The sequence below is a fragment of the Galleria mellonella genome, unplaced genomic scaffold (assembly GCF_026898425.1).
Source record: "Galleria mellonella isolate WM207_F2 unplaced genomic scaffold, CSIRO_AGI_GalMel_v1 utg797, whole genome shotgun sequence".
Classification (NCBI taxonomy): Eukaryota; Metazoa; Arthropoda; class Insecta; order Lepidoptera; family Pyralidae; genus Galleria; species Galleria mellonella.
Window position 1 is genome coordinate 225,932 of NW_026442156.1, and position 18,217 is coordinate 244,148.

At 35.3% G+C, this 18,217-nt stretch overlaps 2 protein-coding genes across 10 annotated transcripts in view; one reads left to right on the forward strand and one right to left on the reverse strand.

Annotated features, from left to right (window-relative positions):
- Nucleotides 1-1,187, reverse strand: part of LOC113522933 (dynamin) — a 37,067-nt gene extending 35,880 nt beyond the window's left edge. For 6 of the 7 annotated variants that reach the window (XR_008253660.1, XR_008253659.1, XM_052901748.1 and 3 more), the window contains exon 1: nt 943-1,186. Coding sequence is in view for 5 of the 7 variants with exons in the window: in XM_052901748.1 (XP_052757708.1) it covers nt 943-1,106 (164 nt within the window). In the remaining 2 variants the exon portion in view is untranslated. Of the gene's footprint in view, nt 1-942 lie in introns of all 7 variants that reach the window. The other variant, XM_052901739.1, reaches the window with a different exon arrangement.
- Nucleotides 1,188-2,569: 1,382 nt separating this feature from the next.
- Nucleotides 2,570-17,005, forward strand: LOC113522935 (protein PRRC2C-like). Of its 3 annotated transcripts, none has more exons than XM_052901752.1 (14): nt 2,570-2,757; nt 3,196-3,357; nt 5,027-5,172; nt 6,287-6,347; nt 6,520-6,694; nt 6,893-7,020; nt 7,177-7,439; nt 7,519-8,493; nt 8,782-12,091; nt 12,172-12,313; nt 13,779-14,086; nt 14,693-14,986; nt 15,433-15,682; nt 16,267-17,005. In XM_052901752.1, exons 2-14 carry the CDS (start codon nt 3,244-3,246, stop codon nt 16,386-16,388), a joined length of 6,288 nt encoding a protein of 2,095 aa, XP_052757712.1. In that variant the 5' UTR covers nt 2,570-2,757; nt 3,196-3,243; the 3' UTR covers nt 16,389-17,005. The 3 variants fall into 3 exon arrangements, with proteins under 3 accessions (XP_052757712.1, XP_052757714.1, XP_052757713.1); XM_052901753.1 differs by lacking the exon at nt 2,570-2,757 and adding an exon at nt 2,969-3,100; XM_052901754.1 differs by lacking the exon at nt 16,267-17,005 and having other exon boundaries at nt 15,418-15,557.
- Nucleotides 17,006-18,217: the final 1,212 nt, after the last annotated feature.

Below are 18,217 nucleotides of genomic sequence, written 5' to 3' on the forward strand. Positions count from 1 at the left end.
ATTATATATACGACACAGTTTATGTAAAAAGTATGCAAGCAGGTTGTATCTGAAATTGGTAAGGTTATACGGCCGTATAATATTTTTTATACGCTAGCCTGCTATGAATCGACAATTTTATCACTCCTTCTATATAAATCCTATTATTAGTACTTACCTATTATAGTGATAGTATCAGTAATAACAATCAACGTATACATTCTATCTCTTTCTACTTTATTCAGATTTACCGCAAGAGGAGTGAGATAGAATAAAAATATAGTGTAATTATAGGTAGAGAAAACGTTGGAAATGTTATCCACTGTCTACGCCAAAATAATAAAAGATTTAAGTTATGGAATAATTAGAAAAAATAAAATTAATAAAAAAATAAAATACAAAAATAACTGCCAGCCATAAAGGAAATAAAATTTTAATACTGAATAATTTGAAACTTCTTTCGATTTTGTATATCTACTTGTACAAAATCAATAGTGTTTGACATGCGCATCCAAATCTAGGCCAAATTCGAAAGAATAATAGCAGACTGCAGAATCTCAATAAACACTTTTTATAAATACATACCTAAATTCCTAGGTATTTCAATTTTATTAAATTATATAATTATTACAGAAAACACAATTGCTATAAGAATATTTAAAAATTCTATTGCGCCGACTCCAAATAACAGAATAAGGGCAAAGCTCAAAAATGATGATTATTATTAAACAAAACAATTTTAAAAATTCAATTAATCATTGATCCTCCTCTTCTCCTTTCTTTCTCCTTCATATTTTCTTTTTTAAACAAGAAATTAAAATGTAGTCTCTTAATCAAAATTTAATTTACAAATAAATTACTTACCATTTTTGAAAATAATTTATTTTCTTATAATGAATGTATTACTTAATGTTCATCAAAACATTTGTATAATAATAGGTACGCTGTACAAAATATACATACCTGCCCACGAAATTTTCTAACACTGAACTCTTTCCAGCGGATTGTCCTCCTACAACTGCTATTTGCGGTAAATCCAATTGCATATGCACACCAAGTTGCGTAAAGGCATCTTGTAGCTTATTCACAATTGGAATCAATTGTTCCATTCCTATATTCCCGGACATGGCTGCCGGTTTTCTGAGACACTCCTCGTTTTATGAGCTACTTCGATACTCCGCAGAACTTCATTTAGGTACTGATTTTTCGTTCATCAATATGATTCAAGATCCAGAGCGCAAGCGTAGCATAACTAGAGTAGGATAGTGTATGATATAGCCTTCTCAATTCAATCGAAAAATAAATAAGATATCTACATAAATTTAATCGATAAATTAAGTTAGAACAAGAATATAACTTATCCTACAAAAGAATAGACCAAATAATATCCTGACTTCATCTAGACTTTCGGACATAGATGAAATATAGTATCTGCACTTCCTTAGTTACATAGATATGACTGGTATCCAAAAATATTTGGTACCTATACTGCCTACTATCGCTGAAGGATATTGAAACTGTAAACACATGACATGAAATTTGAACATAGACAACACCAAGGTAAGCAAACTTTTGGTACTAACTATATATAGAGAGAATATGTAGATATCACTGTCCAAGGTGCCCGAGGTTGGAACTCACTATTCTTACGACTCCATCTGAACACCCGCTGTGCTGGATATCGCTCTCAATTTAGCATATATTTCCCAACAGGGGCAGAGTGTACCTAAAGCTCCACTCGGATCCTGCGGAAATCACTAGGCAATTCTAGGATGGGCACTGCTTACCTGATTTGCAGGAGTTTTAATATTTTTAATAAGATGGTAAAGAATAGTGTTATAGAATCGAGCCTCAAAATGGCCAATTACTTTGATAAAAATAATTTAACACTGACATCAATAACTATATTTATATTGTTTTATTTGTGTTGTACTGTCATTCATGCAAAAAAATTGTGATGAATAATATTCACAGTTTATTATATTATTTTTCATTATTATATTAGCCATAACTTATGTTATTAATGGTTTAGTCGAAGATCTGGTCATAAAACTTAGTTTCCAATCTATTAAAACAAACTAAAAAAGTAAACTAAAACTTTAACTACCCTCGATATAGTTATTTTTCTAAGATATGTATGTGCAATATAGTTATTTATCTAAGATATGTGCAGTGACAGTGATATAGGAACGTCGTATTCTATCACTTTATAACCCCGAAACTTTTTTTTCTTATTTTATAATTACAATATAAATAACGATAATTACCTAACAGAGAGTAACAAAATTATCAAAAATTATGATACAGCTGAAATCAATAAAATTTCTTTCATTATCGAATTTTTATATATGGCAGTTTGAGTGTAAGGAATAAAACTATGCAAAGTAAAAACTGTAAAAAAATATATGTTAAATCAATTTTTTGTATCTTTTTAATAATAAATAGAATTTTATTATTTTTTAAAGTAATGTGCAATTATTGGTCTAGAAATAAAATTACTTCTTTGTACTCTGTACCTACTAATTTCGCAATTTTGTCACTAGGTAGAGTAGAGATCGCAATATCGCATCTTTGAGTCTTTGGCTTTGTGACGTCACGCTATTGATTGTGAAAAAAAGGAAGGAGATCGTCTTTTGGTAGAGACGCCATCTTAAAACAAAGTGATATAAGTTTTTGGTATCGTAGAATATAGTAAAAATCTAAAGTAATCGTTTTTAAGAAATTAGCATTCGAGCTTAGACTATTTATATTTCGTAATACCAGGTTTAACGGACCAAGGTACATAAGTATTTTTCTTTTGTTGTTTCCTAAATCGACAAAAATTTGTTTGTTATTTACCGTTCTTCTAGCTCTATCTTGTCAGTACCGTTATCTATATCTTCAAATTGGTCACTTTTATTGCACTTTTCGTATATGATCTAAAAATTAAGACTAGAAAAAACAAAAGTCATCGATCCAGCGTTCATTGTACGGATGTAACACGTCAATAAAGTTCCTAGGGCAGGGCTCCAGTTTAATTTTTCAGTGCTGTGAAAGTGATTTGTGTTTCTATGTCCAGTGGTTACCTTAAGTGTCATTGTTATTGAAACTAAGAAAATTTGTGTTTATATATTGAATTAATGTACGAAAACTCGGTGTATTCGTAGATAATTGGTCTGTGTTACGTGAATGTGTCATATAGATCACTTTGTGAAGTGTTCGTTACAATGGTTGCAGTTGGTGGTCGGAGCGAGGGTGACCTCCTGATGGTGTGTACATCGCAGCATGTCTGCACTCTCGACGCCGGGCGGCGGAGGCACTACGGCGCAGACGAAGCCGACGTCCGGCAAGCAAAAATATCAGAAATTGGATATCAATAGCTTATACTGCACTAACAGAGTAAGTATTGTCTAACAATTGACTTTGACTATAAAATCTGGTTCATTCTTTCATACTGGTTTTAGAACATCTCATTAAACTTATTATATTTTATTTTAAATAATTAATTGGATCTGCATCATTAGAAATCCAAATTTGTAATCTCTATTTGCTTAGTAGAACAATAGAAACAGTTACAGTTGAATGGATTGACCTTCCTATATAAATGTACCTAAAACAACTTATATAGTACCAGTTATTGATAACCTTGCATCCTTTTTATAATAAATAGGAATAGGTATCAATATTTTATCTGTATGACAACTTGTAAAGCCAAAATTAAACATTATTTAATCACATTTTATAACTATACCTGTATATATACAAATATTTAAGTGTGAAAATTATACACAATTATGTATATTAACTTTTTCTCTTTGTTAAGTAAAGTCAATGACCATTTTTCTGATGTCACTTTATTGAAAGCCTTTTTCAGTAATGATAATTTATACTTAGTTATTATTAACAGCTGTATTTGTTTTATTATAAGAAATAAGTTTTAAATTTTATATCAATAAATTCTTAATGAAGTTACCATACATAAATAATTAATTAAGTGTTTTGTCTAAGGTGGTCTTTATCTTGTAACAATATTTTAGTTAGACAATAAAATAATGATATTTAATACGCCTAAATATTTAATATTTATATAAATAAAACAAATATTTTAACTTTATCAAAAGTATTTTTTCATCATTATAATAAAGAAAATAATTTCATATAAGTTATTGATTGATGTACATTTCAAGAGAGAGGTGTCCTGTTAATAATGTGAAAATTTATTGAGTTTCTAACCAATAATACAGGCAAACAATTTTGCTATACTTTATATGTATTATACTTTTGTTATTGTTTATACCTTTATAAATACTAATTTATAATGTGTTAGCCATATAATTACAGAGAAATATATCAATCAACAAGCATCTTAAATTAAAACAGAATACAATAAATTTCATACCTCAAAAGTAAAAAAGGAACTTTTATAGGATCACTAGTGTGACTGTGCATTCATCAGTCAGCCAATTTTATCTTAAATTACTGGACGGATTCAGTTAAAATTTGGTACACATAATATGAAAGTCTGACTGATGGGTGTGCAACATAAATAAATTTGAAACATGAGGGTCACTTTTGGGGGATAAATAAGAAGTTTAAGTAAGATGTATTAAATGAAAGGTTTATATTTCTTTTTAATATTAAAATAAATAGTTTTGAAGTTTTTAAAAAAAAATAGATGAAAATGGACGATCCTCCGCCCCCCTTCATTGCTATCTCTCACACTACTGCTTAAAATTTTGGAAAAGGTACCAAAAATAGTTTCTTACCCATAGATTTCAAGAAAACCTATGATATTAAAAGTAACATAAGAAATTTCTCAATATTGTGTATATGAAATTCACTTTATGAGAATGTTTGGCTTGATGTATATTTGTTACTTTTTCACATAAATTAATAAATAAAATGTATTCAGGTTATATCCTAATTAAGCATATAGGATATTTTATATACTGATATCCACTGGAGAAACTGTGAGATACAACTAGTAAAATAATATAATAAATCAATAAAAAGTGTTTATTAAAATAATAGTTATAATATTTAATGAAATTAATATTTTTCTTTTCAGAACGAGAATTCAGAACCGTCCTTAGTAAAATCTCAACTAAGCCGCAAACATGGAATGCAAAGTCTCGGAAAAGTACCTTCGGCAAGGCGCCCACCAGCCAATTTGCCTTCTTTGAAAACTGAAACTGGTCAAGACCCTAACTCTAAGTGAGTATATAACTTTAAGTAATATTGACTGTTATTCTATTAAGAATAGTTTAATTCTGTTCTTTGATGTGACTACGGACTAGATTGATCCCACTACATAAAGCAGTAAAATAAATGGGCAGATGTAATCGCTAATACATTTGGAAAATATGCTAATAAAAAATTCTTTGTTATTTTCAATATCTATTTTATTTATTTATTTAATAAAGTTCAGCTACAACTTTTACATTATACATGCTACTTAATAACACAAAAATAATTTTGCCTAATGTATAAGTCTTACAGACAAACACCACATTCACTATTATAATATTTAATAATTACTAACAATGATTATATCTGAACAATAAATAGATTATGATATACATTTCATGATAATATACCTCATGATTGTTAGTATTTTTGCAAATTGTTATTGGTATAACTTTACTACTATCCATGACATTAAGTTAAAGTATAATAAAGGTGAAAAATATAAAAAATAAATGTAATCAGTCTCAGACATCAATCTTTACATGTCTTCATATAAATGTGAAACAGAGTTAATTTGTTACTTTTTGGTACCGTAATATTTCTTTTGGTGAGAGCAAAAATTAGGGACTATATGTATATATATCTTTTGAACTGTAAGTCATCTTAGGCATCTTTTTGTCCAAAGAGCATGGAGCAAATAAGAACATATATAATAAAAAAAGAAAATATAGTAGTAGTATGAAATTTTCAAACCTAATTATTAGGTAAATAACTTGGTTTTCTTATGTAACATAATCCCATATACTACTGTTTGTTAACTTTGCAGATTTTCAACACTTGAAGTATGGAATTCATTTTCATAACTTAGAACACACTAGTACTGTTTTCATAGATTTTGATATAAAATGTACCTCATATATAATACAATATAAATAAATAACTGATATTTTTTGTTCTTTGAATAAAGTACTAATTTTATTGTCTAATGTGAATACATTTTACATAAAAGTAAGTTGGAATTATCTTGATAAGTTTCACTTAAGACAGTAATAGATAAATGATATAAATATAAATACGACTTCGAGTATATATAAATAATATATTAATAATTTAATGGAATATTTATCTTTTTTTATTTCAGTTCTATTACTGCTGTTACTACAACTATATCTACTCCAGCAACATGCACTTCTCAGACTATTGTGAGTTTTAGTTAACTAATATTATAATAAAAAAAAATGGATATATATTATTTGGTAAAATATGTTGTTCTTATGAATATTGCTGTTATTTTGATTTTATTAACCTATTAATTTATAAACTTGTAGTGATAAAATAAAAATATATTTTATTTATTATCTCTTTCCTTTTCAGCCTTCAACAACCACTCCTGGTGCGGCTGTAACCACATGTCCAACCGGTTGGGTGTCACTTCCACCACCATCATCCCCACACTTCCGCACAGAGTTCCCCTCATTGGAAGCTGCTGCTCAACCTTCACATCGTTCGACAGATCATTCAACGACGCAACCACAACTCAGACCACAAAGTAACTAAGATAATTATTATTATTATTTGGACATTTTTTTAATTTCTCTTGTTTAACAACAAATATTACTGGTTGCCTAGTGGATTAAGATTGAATATGTAATTTATTTGTATGCACTCAATTTTCTGTATCACTTTTTTATTTTTGGTTTTTGTATGTTGATGATTATATTGCATAATGTTCCTGCTGTTCTTATAGCGGAAGGCAGCTGGACGTGCGGTGGCACCGCCGGCGTACGACAAGAGACTACATCACCCGCCGCCGCGCCCGCCTCCACGCCCGCCTCACAGCAAACACCCGCTTACCGTGCTATTCTTCCATCTTTCGTACGTATCGCTTTAATTGTCATACTAATAACTTTTTTATGATACTATTTTAATAAAAACATTTAAAATCTATTAAATATATTTTCACAATTAAGGATAAGAAATATTTCACAATTTATTAAGATTTATAATTGTATTGATGAATATATTTTACAGCTGATGAAAGGTAACACTGGTAGCGGGCTCGGGTTGGGTACATTGAATACGCTGCGCGACAATAGAAGCGGTGGTAGTGGAAGTTCAAGCAGCGCCAGTAATACCAACGCCGGAGGCCCGCGTCCGCCACCTCGCCCGCCGGCAACACCGCGAGCTGTAGAAGTTCTTACTGCTCGCCCTATACTACGTGAGGAACAAATCTCTTCCCTAGATGATATCTCACGCGACGCTGGATGGGCACAACACGACGATATTGACTATGAGTAAGTTTTGTAAACTACTAGAAAGATTAATACAATCCCATATATAAATTACATATCTATATAATATTGTTATTTTCAGTCAAAAATTGGACTTCTCTGATGGAGAGTCGTCGGCTCCAAGTAAAATGAGTAATAAGAATAATAATAACCGGACCAGTATTGATGTAGAACATGTCGATAATAAAATTCATGAGCCGGCAGATGAAGAGCAAATATGGGCAGAACGTAGGCAGAAGCAAAATAATGAGGTAGCTCAAGTAATAGCACGTGCACGCCAACGAAAAGAAGAAGAACAAAGACGTCAGACTGCTCGAGATGCAGTGCCTCCAATGCAGCAGTCTAAAGATTCTCGCGAAAGAACAGAAAGAGATCGCAATGATAATAGGGATAGAGAATCTGACAGAGAGAAAGAGAGACTCGATAACAGAGACAGGGATCGTTCAGATAATAGAGAAAGAGACCGTTTGGATAATAGAGATAAAGATCGAAATGATCTTCGTGATATAAGAGATAAAGAGCGAGCTGAAAGTAATCGCATTGAAAGCAGAGATAGATTTGATAACAGAGATCGGGAACGTGATATTAGAGACAGAGATCGCGAAAGAGATAGATTGGACAGTAGAGAAAGGAGCCGTATCGAAAATAGAGATCGTCAAGATAGTGATAAAGACAGAATGGACCCACGTGATAGGGATCGCAATGATAACCGAGATCGTGGAGAGCGTATTGAACGTGATAGATTTGATAGAGAAAGAGATCGTGACCGTGATCGAGTAGACAGAGACAGGAATGATCGCGACAGGGATCGGGAACGTGATTTCAGAGACAGAGATCGCGATTATGGTAGAGACCGTGATCAAGGCAATCCAGCATTTTCAAAGACTTTTCAAGCTAATATTCCTCCTCGATTTTTAAAGCAACAACAGAACCGACAACAAGAAGAACAACATAAGGCCTGGGCATTTTCTGGAAAACCAGCTCCTAGACGACAAGAGCCTCCTCCATATAATGCTCCTCGTCATACGCCTCACAATGGTCGACGTTCATATTCAAGGTAATTAAAAATTCATGTACTATTAGGTATTATTATATTAATTTATTCTATTAAAATATATTGTTATTGAACAATAGAAAATAGACCAGTGTTTGAGAGAAAAATTTATGTTAAAATTACCAATATAATAATTGTTTTTTATCTTTCTACTTTTTGGACTAAAAATAATTATTTTTATCACCCATCACTTTGATTATAGCAACTATTTTTAATATCAAATAACAATTTCTTCATATTTGATTTATTTTATGGGCGCTAATATGTGATAATGTATATTTAATTTTTTAGGGATTATTCTGATCGTGAAGATGATTTCCGAAGAGACAAAGATGGACCTGGACCACAATGGCGGTCTGAAATGCAAGATTATGAAAAACCTGCAAGAGAATTGGACAGATCTAATTCTAAAGATTCATATAAAGACTATGGTGAATATAAAGATAGAAGAAATGAGTCAGATAGAAAATCCATGGATAGTTCTAGTACTATTGAACATAGCAGTAGAACAGCTGCTGATAAATTAACAGAAGTATTCGAAAGAAAAAGTATAGGTCTTACTGACTCTTTTCCATCATCTGATTCATCATCACAAACACAAGCACCAGAAAGACGCAATTCACCTCCTTCCAATGTTACTCATCGAGAATCATCTGAAAGAGACTTTGGTAAAACCTCATGGGCAGAAATCACACAAGATGATTCACCCAGTTATATGGTTCTTAAACCTGTTGAAAAGATTTCACCGCCAAAAGATGTTGAACATATTGTAAAAGATTCTCATGATCATGAAAATGAGAAATCCATTTCTTCGTTACAACAAACAGCAGTAGTTCAGCCGATTCAACAAAACTCACCTGCGGCAAATCACACTGCTATTTCCCCTGCTCCTCAAAATCAGATTCATAAATACAATCATTCTCCTAGCGGTAAAAACTTCATTCAAAATCAACAAATAGGTCCCTATGCAAATATTCCATTGCAAAGTAATGCATCTAATAATCAAACTACTTCTTTCTCTGACAATAGTCAATCTTTGAATAAACCTATAAATCCACCTCTTTCTAAACCTAATAGTCAAAATGATAATCTTCTACCTTCACAAATTCAAAATCTTCCTTCCTCTGAAATGCATTTACCTGCGAGTAAACCTACATTTATATCTCAAAAATCTGAAAAGGAGTTGTCTGAATCTGAATCTATTGCATCTAAATCTAGTACTGATCCTTCGGGATTGGTAAATGTTAAGAACAATGAAATACAATCGGTGGAATCTCTACATGGTAATGTCGATTCTCAAAAGCGATCTGTTGATGACAAACGAAATGAAAGATTTAGTAATGAACAGCTTAATAAAATACCAGGAAAAGAGCCCATTGAACGAAAATCCAGTGGGTCGGGATCTGAGAAGAAAGGCAGAGGGTATGGAGGAGGTGGATATGCTGTTTACAACAGAGGTTGGGGACCACGTGAATCTCGCGGAAGACGTTCACATCGTAGTTCTCGGTCTAATAATAGAGCTAGTGAATCAGAAGGTTCAACAGATGGTGCACCAAATTCTGAACGTAAAGAACGACGCAGAGCGCCACGAAGTCCTCGGGGACCTAAGAAAACAGATAGACATGATGATCCTAATCGACCACCAGTAGAACAGATCCCACATACATCAGATAACATAGAGAATAGAGAACCTTTTGCACCACGAGGACAGCCTTCTCGACGAGGGAGAGGCGGTTTTCAGGGTACTTCACGCCCACCAGCGCCTGCTAAAAGAGTAACAGGTTATGGACCACCAAACACTAAAAGCCCTTTCAGTCAAGCCAATAGAGCAGTTAAAGAAAATGATGATATAAAAGATAATGTTCCAACAGAGGACAAAGCGAAATCACATAATAAACCTAGAACAGGGTCATCTACAGGTAGAGGTCGTGACCGTCGTCCCAAAGGTGGTCCTCACAGTGGAGAAGATGAAAATTGGGAAACAACTTCTGAACATTCCGAAGGAGGTGGTGCAAGTGGTCGACGTCGATCTCTGGGTGCCAGACAATCTGGTCAAGCTCAAAAAAGTGGTCAGGGTGGACGAAATGTCAACAGTCGTCAAAATAATACCCGAAACTCACAAGGAGTAAAGAAAGACACAACTGGTGATAAAACTACTGATACGACGGAGGTTATGAGCGATGTTAAATTATCATCAACGAAAAAAGAAGATGAAGTTATTGATGACGGATTCCAAGAAGTTAGAACTAAGAAAACTTCTAAAGAAATAAGAGGCACTTCATCCAAAGAGGACAATCAACTTATTGTCAAACAACCAAGATCCCATTCTAATCAAGGTGGTGGTCGAAATGGGTCATCGACCAGAAATTCCAATGACAAATCTAATTCACGGGGCTCTGTCCCTGTTTCTGGTAAAACCGTAACACAGTATGATCGCCCACGTCAAGCAAACTTGGCTCCAAGATTTGTCAAACAAAGACAAAAGCAACAGATGGGTCTGGTTAGTGGATTCGGACCAGACACTGGAGCAGCGCCTCCTCCGCCGCCAGTTAATGCTTGGGATAAACCCATATCGCAAACACTACGAGGTAACGCCGAGGAACCCGTTGAAGTAACCGAAAATAAATCAGGACAATCCAGTCAACGCAGTTCACCTGGAGATGCTGCAGTTGAGGCCAAAACTACGCCAGTTTCATGTGCTGTAGTAGCTGCTGATAAAGCTGGTGTTTTGGATGGAACTACACCCCCTGTAGAAACAATTATATTTGAGAATACTAATTATAAGACTGCTCCACCCGCTGAGGCCTTAAAACAAAAATATCAACCTAGTGCTACCACTGCCAAACCTCAGGGTGAGGAGATGACAGGTGAAATTGATACACGGCCTGTTTCCTTTAATGGTGATGTTAGGTCACGCCCGCGATCTATTCAAGAACTCATAGCTGATAATGGAAGACCTGCAACAGATGGTGAATCCACACTTGGTTTACAAATGCCTTTTGATACATCCCAAAAAACAGAAGACTCTTCAGATATGAAGCTTGATTTCGCTTTTGATTCTGATTCCCTTGGACAGCTCACAGAAGATAAATCAGCAAAATTAGGATTACCTCGTGGTGTACATATGAGTACCTCGAACACTATTTCACCTTTGGCGGCAGATCTCAATTTAAAAATCGCTAGCGTGAAAAAAGTGTGGGAAATGCCAGCAGTAGCTGAAGGTAGTGAAGAACTACAATTTCCCGGTTTCGAAGAATCTAATACAGAGACTGGCGCTCCACCAAATGTTTGTAAAGTGAAACCAACACAGCAGTTGCAGTCACCGCCTCCTCAACATTACAATCATGTAGGCTATCAAGGAGGATACGGCGGCTTATCAGTACCATCGCCGCCCGCCGTATTATTTAATTCTTCTCAACAGTTATTAGGCTCTTCACAACAATTACAACAGCAGGGTGGGCTTTATGGAGCATTCCTTGATCAAAGCCGAGGTCAGTTTGGAGGATTTCCTGGAACACCATATGGTGCTGGTTCAGCTACACCTTACAATTATCAGCCACCTCCTGATATGTTCCAGAGCCTTCCAAATCAGTACCGAATGGTAAGTAATCTTTGGTAATACAAATATTATTGTTATATGTTCAAAAAGACTTGTCTTAATTCTACATTTATTTATATTAGGCGGCTGCTGCAGGCGGCGGTGCGGCATTCGGGCAGTCAGGACAGCTTGGCAATAGTCCTAGCACTGTTTTAATCTCCAGTACTTCTAATTCTCTCATGTCGGCTACAGTAAAGCCTTCGACTCAACAAATTGGCGCCATTGGTAAGTTCAGTCAATATTTACCAAAATTTTAGCTTATAATTTTTTTTTAATTACAAACACTATTAGGTAATGACACTAAGTATGGTCTGAGAAGGAAACTTCATTCGTATGAATTAAGACTTAATCATTTTAACATTAATTCTCTTATAAATAGAAGATGTCTGATTTCAACTCTTTATAAAATAATAAATTATAAATGGGACAGTAGCACATTGTTGAGCCTTGTACAGGTAATAAAAGAATACAAAAATTATTTTATATACCGATTTGTAACAATAATGTATCGTATCACAATCCAATTATTGTGCAGAAAATATAACAATGTATGCAAGGACCTTGATATCTTCCAACAATCCTTGCAATGTTACATTAAGGCTGCCAATTTGTTACTTTAAATTTATAGCCGTCATTCTTTTAATGTATATAATATCGAATGTTATGCAGAGCAGTTATTGGAGTGCAAATTTAATGTCGTTTCATGTAATATTTATTTTATAAATGTATTAATTTGTAATCTGTTGCCTTGCTATAAATAAATAAATAAATAAACTGGTATGTAAATTGTCGAGTGTTATAATACTTTTCGCAATTAAAAGAATATGAAAGTATTGGAAAAAAATTTTGATAACTCATAGACTTAAAAAAACTGACTTTGAAATGAATATTAATATGTGAATATATTTGTATTTTTCGTTGCCATTATTCACAAGTAAATACATACCTATTAGTGATACTAGTACTTGAGTTAAATTTAATTTTACTTCCTGTTGCTTTACTGCTTTTCACTTCCAGCATTATGGCGTTTTTAATTAAATAACTTATAAACTAATTTAAGTGATGATAATTAAAAGCCTTCAAGTATTACGTAACTTAATTGGGTCTTGTCAAAAGTTGCCATACGTTATATGGCCAAAATTAGAGAAATAAAAACTTAAGTTGGCAACCTTTTTCGTTTATTTCTTACGGGGAATTCCTCGATTGTATTATATCTTTTTTTATTTTCGTTATCAGTATTCGTTAGTGTTGTCTTTAAAGTAAAATGTCTTTTAATTAAACTGGTCACGTAGATGTTACATAGGAGGCTGGGAAGGTCAAAAATCTTCAATTGTGTGTGATTATAATTTATAAACATACTCTGTGCCACGTTTATCTTCTTAATGAAAGAATTTTAATCACACTTTTTTCAAAAAAAAAAAAAAGTTTTTGAATGTGTAATCGATATTGTTATTAAACTTCATAAGTGTGCACACAGCTCACTATCCTTCTCACGTAATATGTATATATCGCTATTCCTTTTTCATGCGTCGCCAAATCAAATACATATTACTATCGTTAATGAATCTAATAGGTATTATTTTGAAAAAATATTTATCTAATGGTCACTTAGAAACCTTAACAATGACCGCTACACTAGACTCTTAGGCTTGTTTCCTTGTAACAATATAAATTGTTCCTGTGAATGCAGGCAGTAAGGGCGGTGGCGTTGGTGGAGTAGGCGGTGTGGGTGGAGTTGGTGGAGTGGGCAGCGTGAGCACATACCAGCAGCAGTACCTGGGCTACTCAGGACCGGTGGGCGAGGCGCCGTATTCCCTACAGGGGCTGCTCCCACGGCCTGCGCCTCCCGCTAGCTCCTACTACTCACCGTACCAGCCGCCGGCAGCCCCCGCGCCTACTTATCCGTTGCAATTCACACAGCCAGCCCAGTCTGGCGCTTTCGGCTCGCAATTCATATCATCACAGTTACAAGTTGCTGCTGCCGTCCAGCAAATGCAGGTTAGTCTACTTATATGAAGTCGTGCATATCATCATACAGTTTTTATATAAAAGCAATTTAAAAATGAGATAAATGAATATAAAAAAAAATTAATAGATTTTTTAAATTCTTTAAATTTAAAAAGAAGGATCTCCATTCGTTATTTATTTTTTGTTTGCTACGTCATAACTCCATCAGTTGTAAACTGATTTAGAATATTTTTTATTTAGGAGGATATGCTTATAGATTGACCTCATAGAAATATGATATCGAAATCGGTTTAGTAGTTGGTTAGATAGTACTGGTTTTTTGCCATAATTGAAGTCAGTTTTTTTTTTATTTTGTTGAAGACAATTTAAATATATGTTTCACTTATACAATTTTGTTCACATTTTGATTTTTGCGACTCCAGTGTTGTCTAATTTTGTGATGATTGAAACAGACTTTATGTGTAACTGATGAAAGTGTAGCTTTTTTTTTTCTTTTATCCGAACACGGCAACAACGTGCGGGTCAGATATTCATTAAACTCATGTCATAATAACATTATTTTTAAGAAGTCTATAAGTTCCATTCTTTGGTAATTGGGTAAAATTGGTATAAAATGTTTATAATTCGTATTGACAGCAACAATACCGAGCGCCATTGCAGCAACAGTACGCCCCGCCGCAGCCGCGGCCGCCACCGCAGCAACTCAAGAGTCCGCTGCACGAGCACGCTAATGGGTTCGCTCCTCTATGCGAGTCGGCATCACCTACGCCCAAGGGCGCGACCAAGCCGCAAAAGCCGCCGCACTCGCCGCCGCAGCACAAGTACCACGCGCCGCCGCCGCACCCGCCACACCCGCCGCACCCACCGCACCCGCCGCACCCGCCACCTGCGCACACGCCGCATCAGCACCACCAGCAGCACCAACAACAGGTATTGCTTATTAATTAACAGCATACACTAACGCTTGTGCAGTGGAATGCTTCTATACTAAGCAGTAGATACATGCTTATAACAATAGATAGCTGCATAGATATAATCAGAGTATCAAATCTGAAATTTAAAATAACCAAGTATTGTGGACCTTGAACCAGTCATATGTATTTTAACCTAAGTATATTATAACTGTTATTAGATATTAATATCAGATGAGCCCCTATGTTATAAAAAAGATTCATATAATATTATAAATCATGCACGCACAGACACTGTATTATAAGTTTTTTATGTGATCTCAAAAAAAGAATGTTTTTAATATGTCTGGATTTTTACAACTAAAATAATTAGCGAATTTAAGTCACGTATCTCGCGTAATTGCAGTTCTGTCAACGCGTGTTTAGAGGGGCTTTCACAATGTAAATTAGGCTTAATGAATGCAGCAAATGATGGGCGGCAACAACGGGCGGTGCGCGGGTGGCAGCGGAGGCGGCGGCGGCGGCGGTATGTCGCGCGGCGGTATGGTGGCCCCGCGGTACCCGGCCCCCATACAGCGCCCGCCCGCGCTGCCGCTCTACCGCGCGCCCGCCCCCGCGCCCGCGCCCGCTCCCGCGCCCGCGCCCGCGCCCGCGCCCGCGCCCCGCCCGCACCACGCGCAGCGGCCCAACCTCTACTATCACCACCACCAGCGCAGTATGTATCTCTTGAATACATGAACGAATGAGTATACTTCATTTGCATTATACAATATAGGAAGTAAGCAAGACAATTTACAAACACAACTATACAATACATCTGTGATTAATTAATTCATTTCAATCTTTAGTTGTCCACTACTAAATGTAGGCCCGCTTAAAGAACGCTGCTAACCCAGCTCTATCCAGTGGGCAACCGTCCTGTACTATTTATAAAATCAACAATATCAAATGGATAACTCCACATTAAGATTAGTAAGAACTAGAAAGAAACACAAATATGTTATACTATTATTAACTTATTTTCTCTACAAAGGAGAAACTGCGGGTTAAATTATAACAAAAATTATTTTAGAATTAGTGATATTAGTCATCTATATACATAAATATATACAAATATACTCCCTTATAGACCGTGTGGTCCCGGCATAAAATTAGCCATCCCTTTCTTTCCCGTGGGTGTCGTAAGAGGCGGCTAAGGGAGGGCTAGGGATGGGCAGCAGTGTCCCTCTTGAAACGTCTTCAACGTTTAGTGTTATTGATGGTCTTGCAAATGATTAACTCATTAATTGGCCGTTCTAGACGGCGGAGGCAGCAACGAGCGTGCTTCGGAGAGTGGAGAGGTGCCAGCGACAGCGGACGAGCCCGCTGAAGTGACGGTCGCGACGGAAACGCCCGCCGCCGCCGAGGTAAAGGCCGAGTGAACGGCCCTACCACAACTCGGTCTCCAGCTCTCGCCGCCTTCTGCCTTCCGCGCAGACGCGGTATGCTCGGCCCCCTCAGGATATCGCCGAGCTTGGCTTTAGGTTTTCGGTATTTTAATTAAGTCGTAAATTATGGAAGTGATTATAGGATCTATTTAAGATGTGTACGGATCGATACGCCGCCCGTCGGCTACCCGGACAGCCGACGGTCGGCGTATGCCGGCAGTGGGCTCCGGCAGCTCCGCCTCTTGGGTCAAATGACACACGAGAGGCGCTTTGTTTGTATGTAAATATATTGATCGGACGGACATCCGGCTATCTATTTGACTGTTACATTTAAGAATATAAACGCGAACGGTCGGCGGCCTCGTTCGATCGACCGACGTACCGCGAGGACTTGACGTCCGACTGACCGATGCTGCCTCGAGACCTCTCACTAGTAAATATGTAGCGACGGTTTTTGCAGAACGAGTGTCGATGCAATATAAATGAATAATAAATGTAATTTGGAGCTAAAACGTTATAGTTCCACTCCTTCTGTGGCAAGTAAATCACGTTTGAGCTCCATGTATCATAACCAATTATTATAATATGCGAATAAAATTATTATGACCGAATTCGGTAGTATTATTTTCTATAATTCTTATATATTTCTATATTGCATGTTTACCTTGTAAAACATAAAGGATATTATATAATATTTAAGAACAAAATAGTCTTACTTTATCATTTCATACTGAAAATATACCATCTGTCAAATTACCTTCCTGATTGTCAAAACAGCAAATAATCTCTAGATTACTGGCGATTCATTGGGTATTTTCTTTTTAATTTATTCTCCATAGAGAAAAATTTATATCAGGAGTTTTAATAGAAAAGAAGCCAAAGCAATATTTTTTTTTAGAATTTTTGTTACTATGTTGTTGCATTATGGTTTTCACAGTCGTGTTCCTGTAATATAACTTAAAATGTAATGTATGTTTAACTTAATACGTCATCTAGACTGATTATCACTGCTTATCTTACGCAATAAAACACAGTTTACATAGACTTTTAAAATGGATGCGTACGAAGTCATGGGAGCAGGAAAATAAAACCATTATATATATAATAAACTGTTTTAGTCCGCGTGGTCCCGGCATAGAATAGGCTACCCCTTCCTTTCCCGTGGGTGTCATAAGAGGCGACTAAGGGAGGGCGAGGGTGACCAGCAGTGTCCCTCTTAAAACATCTCAAAAGCCTAACTACGGTTACCAATCCGCCTGCTAAGCGTGGCAGCAACTAGCAAACAAATGGCTAAAGCATACGAAACTCTATTTTAATTCAAATCATCTTTATTTGAGTAGACTTGTTTACAAGCCCTTTTAAAATGTCATTTTTTTTTTAATCTACTGCAGGGTTCGGAAGGTTGTTATATGTTGGGGAGAGCTCGCAAGAAACTCAACAGTTACTCATTTAAATCTTTGTTAATATTATGTGTGTTTATTTAAATATACTATGTCTAAAATTACATGATCGTTGAAAGCCCGGTAATGATCGACTAACACCATTATGAAACTGCACAGTTATCAAACTGGACTAATCTTGATCCAATTTGACCATACTTTACCAGGCTGAAACAAATCTAGATTTTCGTTATGAAACTGGCTAAGTTAGATCACTTTTGACTGCAATCGATGAACATATCACGATAAGGCAATATAAAAAGATAATTAAAAATAATAATAATTTCAACGACTGTATTGACGATCGATCCATGGAAATGAATCAATGTACAACTATGTTATTAACGCCCCAATTTTTATTTTTGGCATTAATCGTTTTTAAAT

Excerpts from the sequence above, each read along its gene's own strand:
- LOC113522935 (XM_052901752.1), top strand. The coding sequence starts at position 3,244 with ATGTCTGCACTCTCGACGCCGGGCGGCGGAGGCACTACGGCGCAGACG. Across the intron at positions 7,440-7,518 it reads CACGACGATATTGACTATGA|TCAAAAATTGGACTTCTCTG; the intron begins GTAAGTTTTGTA and ends TGTTATTTTCAG. Across the intron at positions 12,092-12,171 it reads TTCCAAATCAGTACCGAATG|GCGGCTGCTGCAGGCGGCGG; the intron begins GTAAGTAATCTT and ends TATTTATATTAG.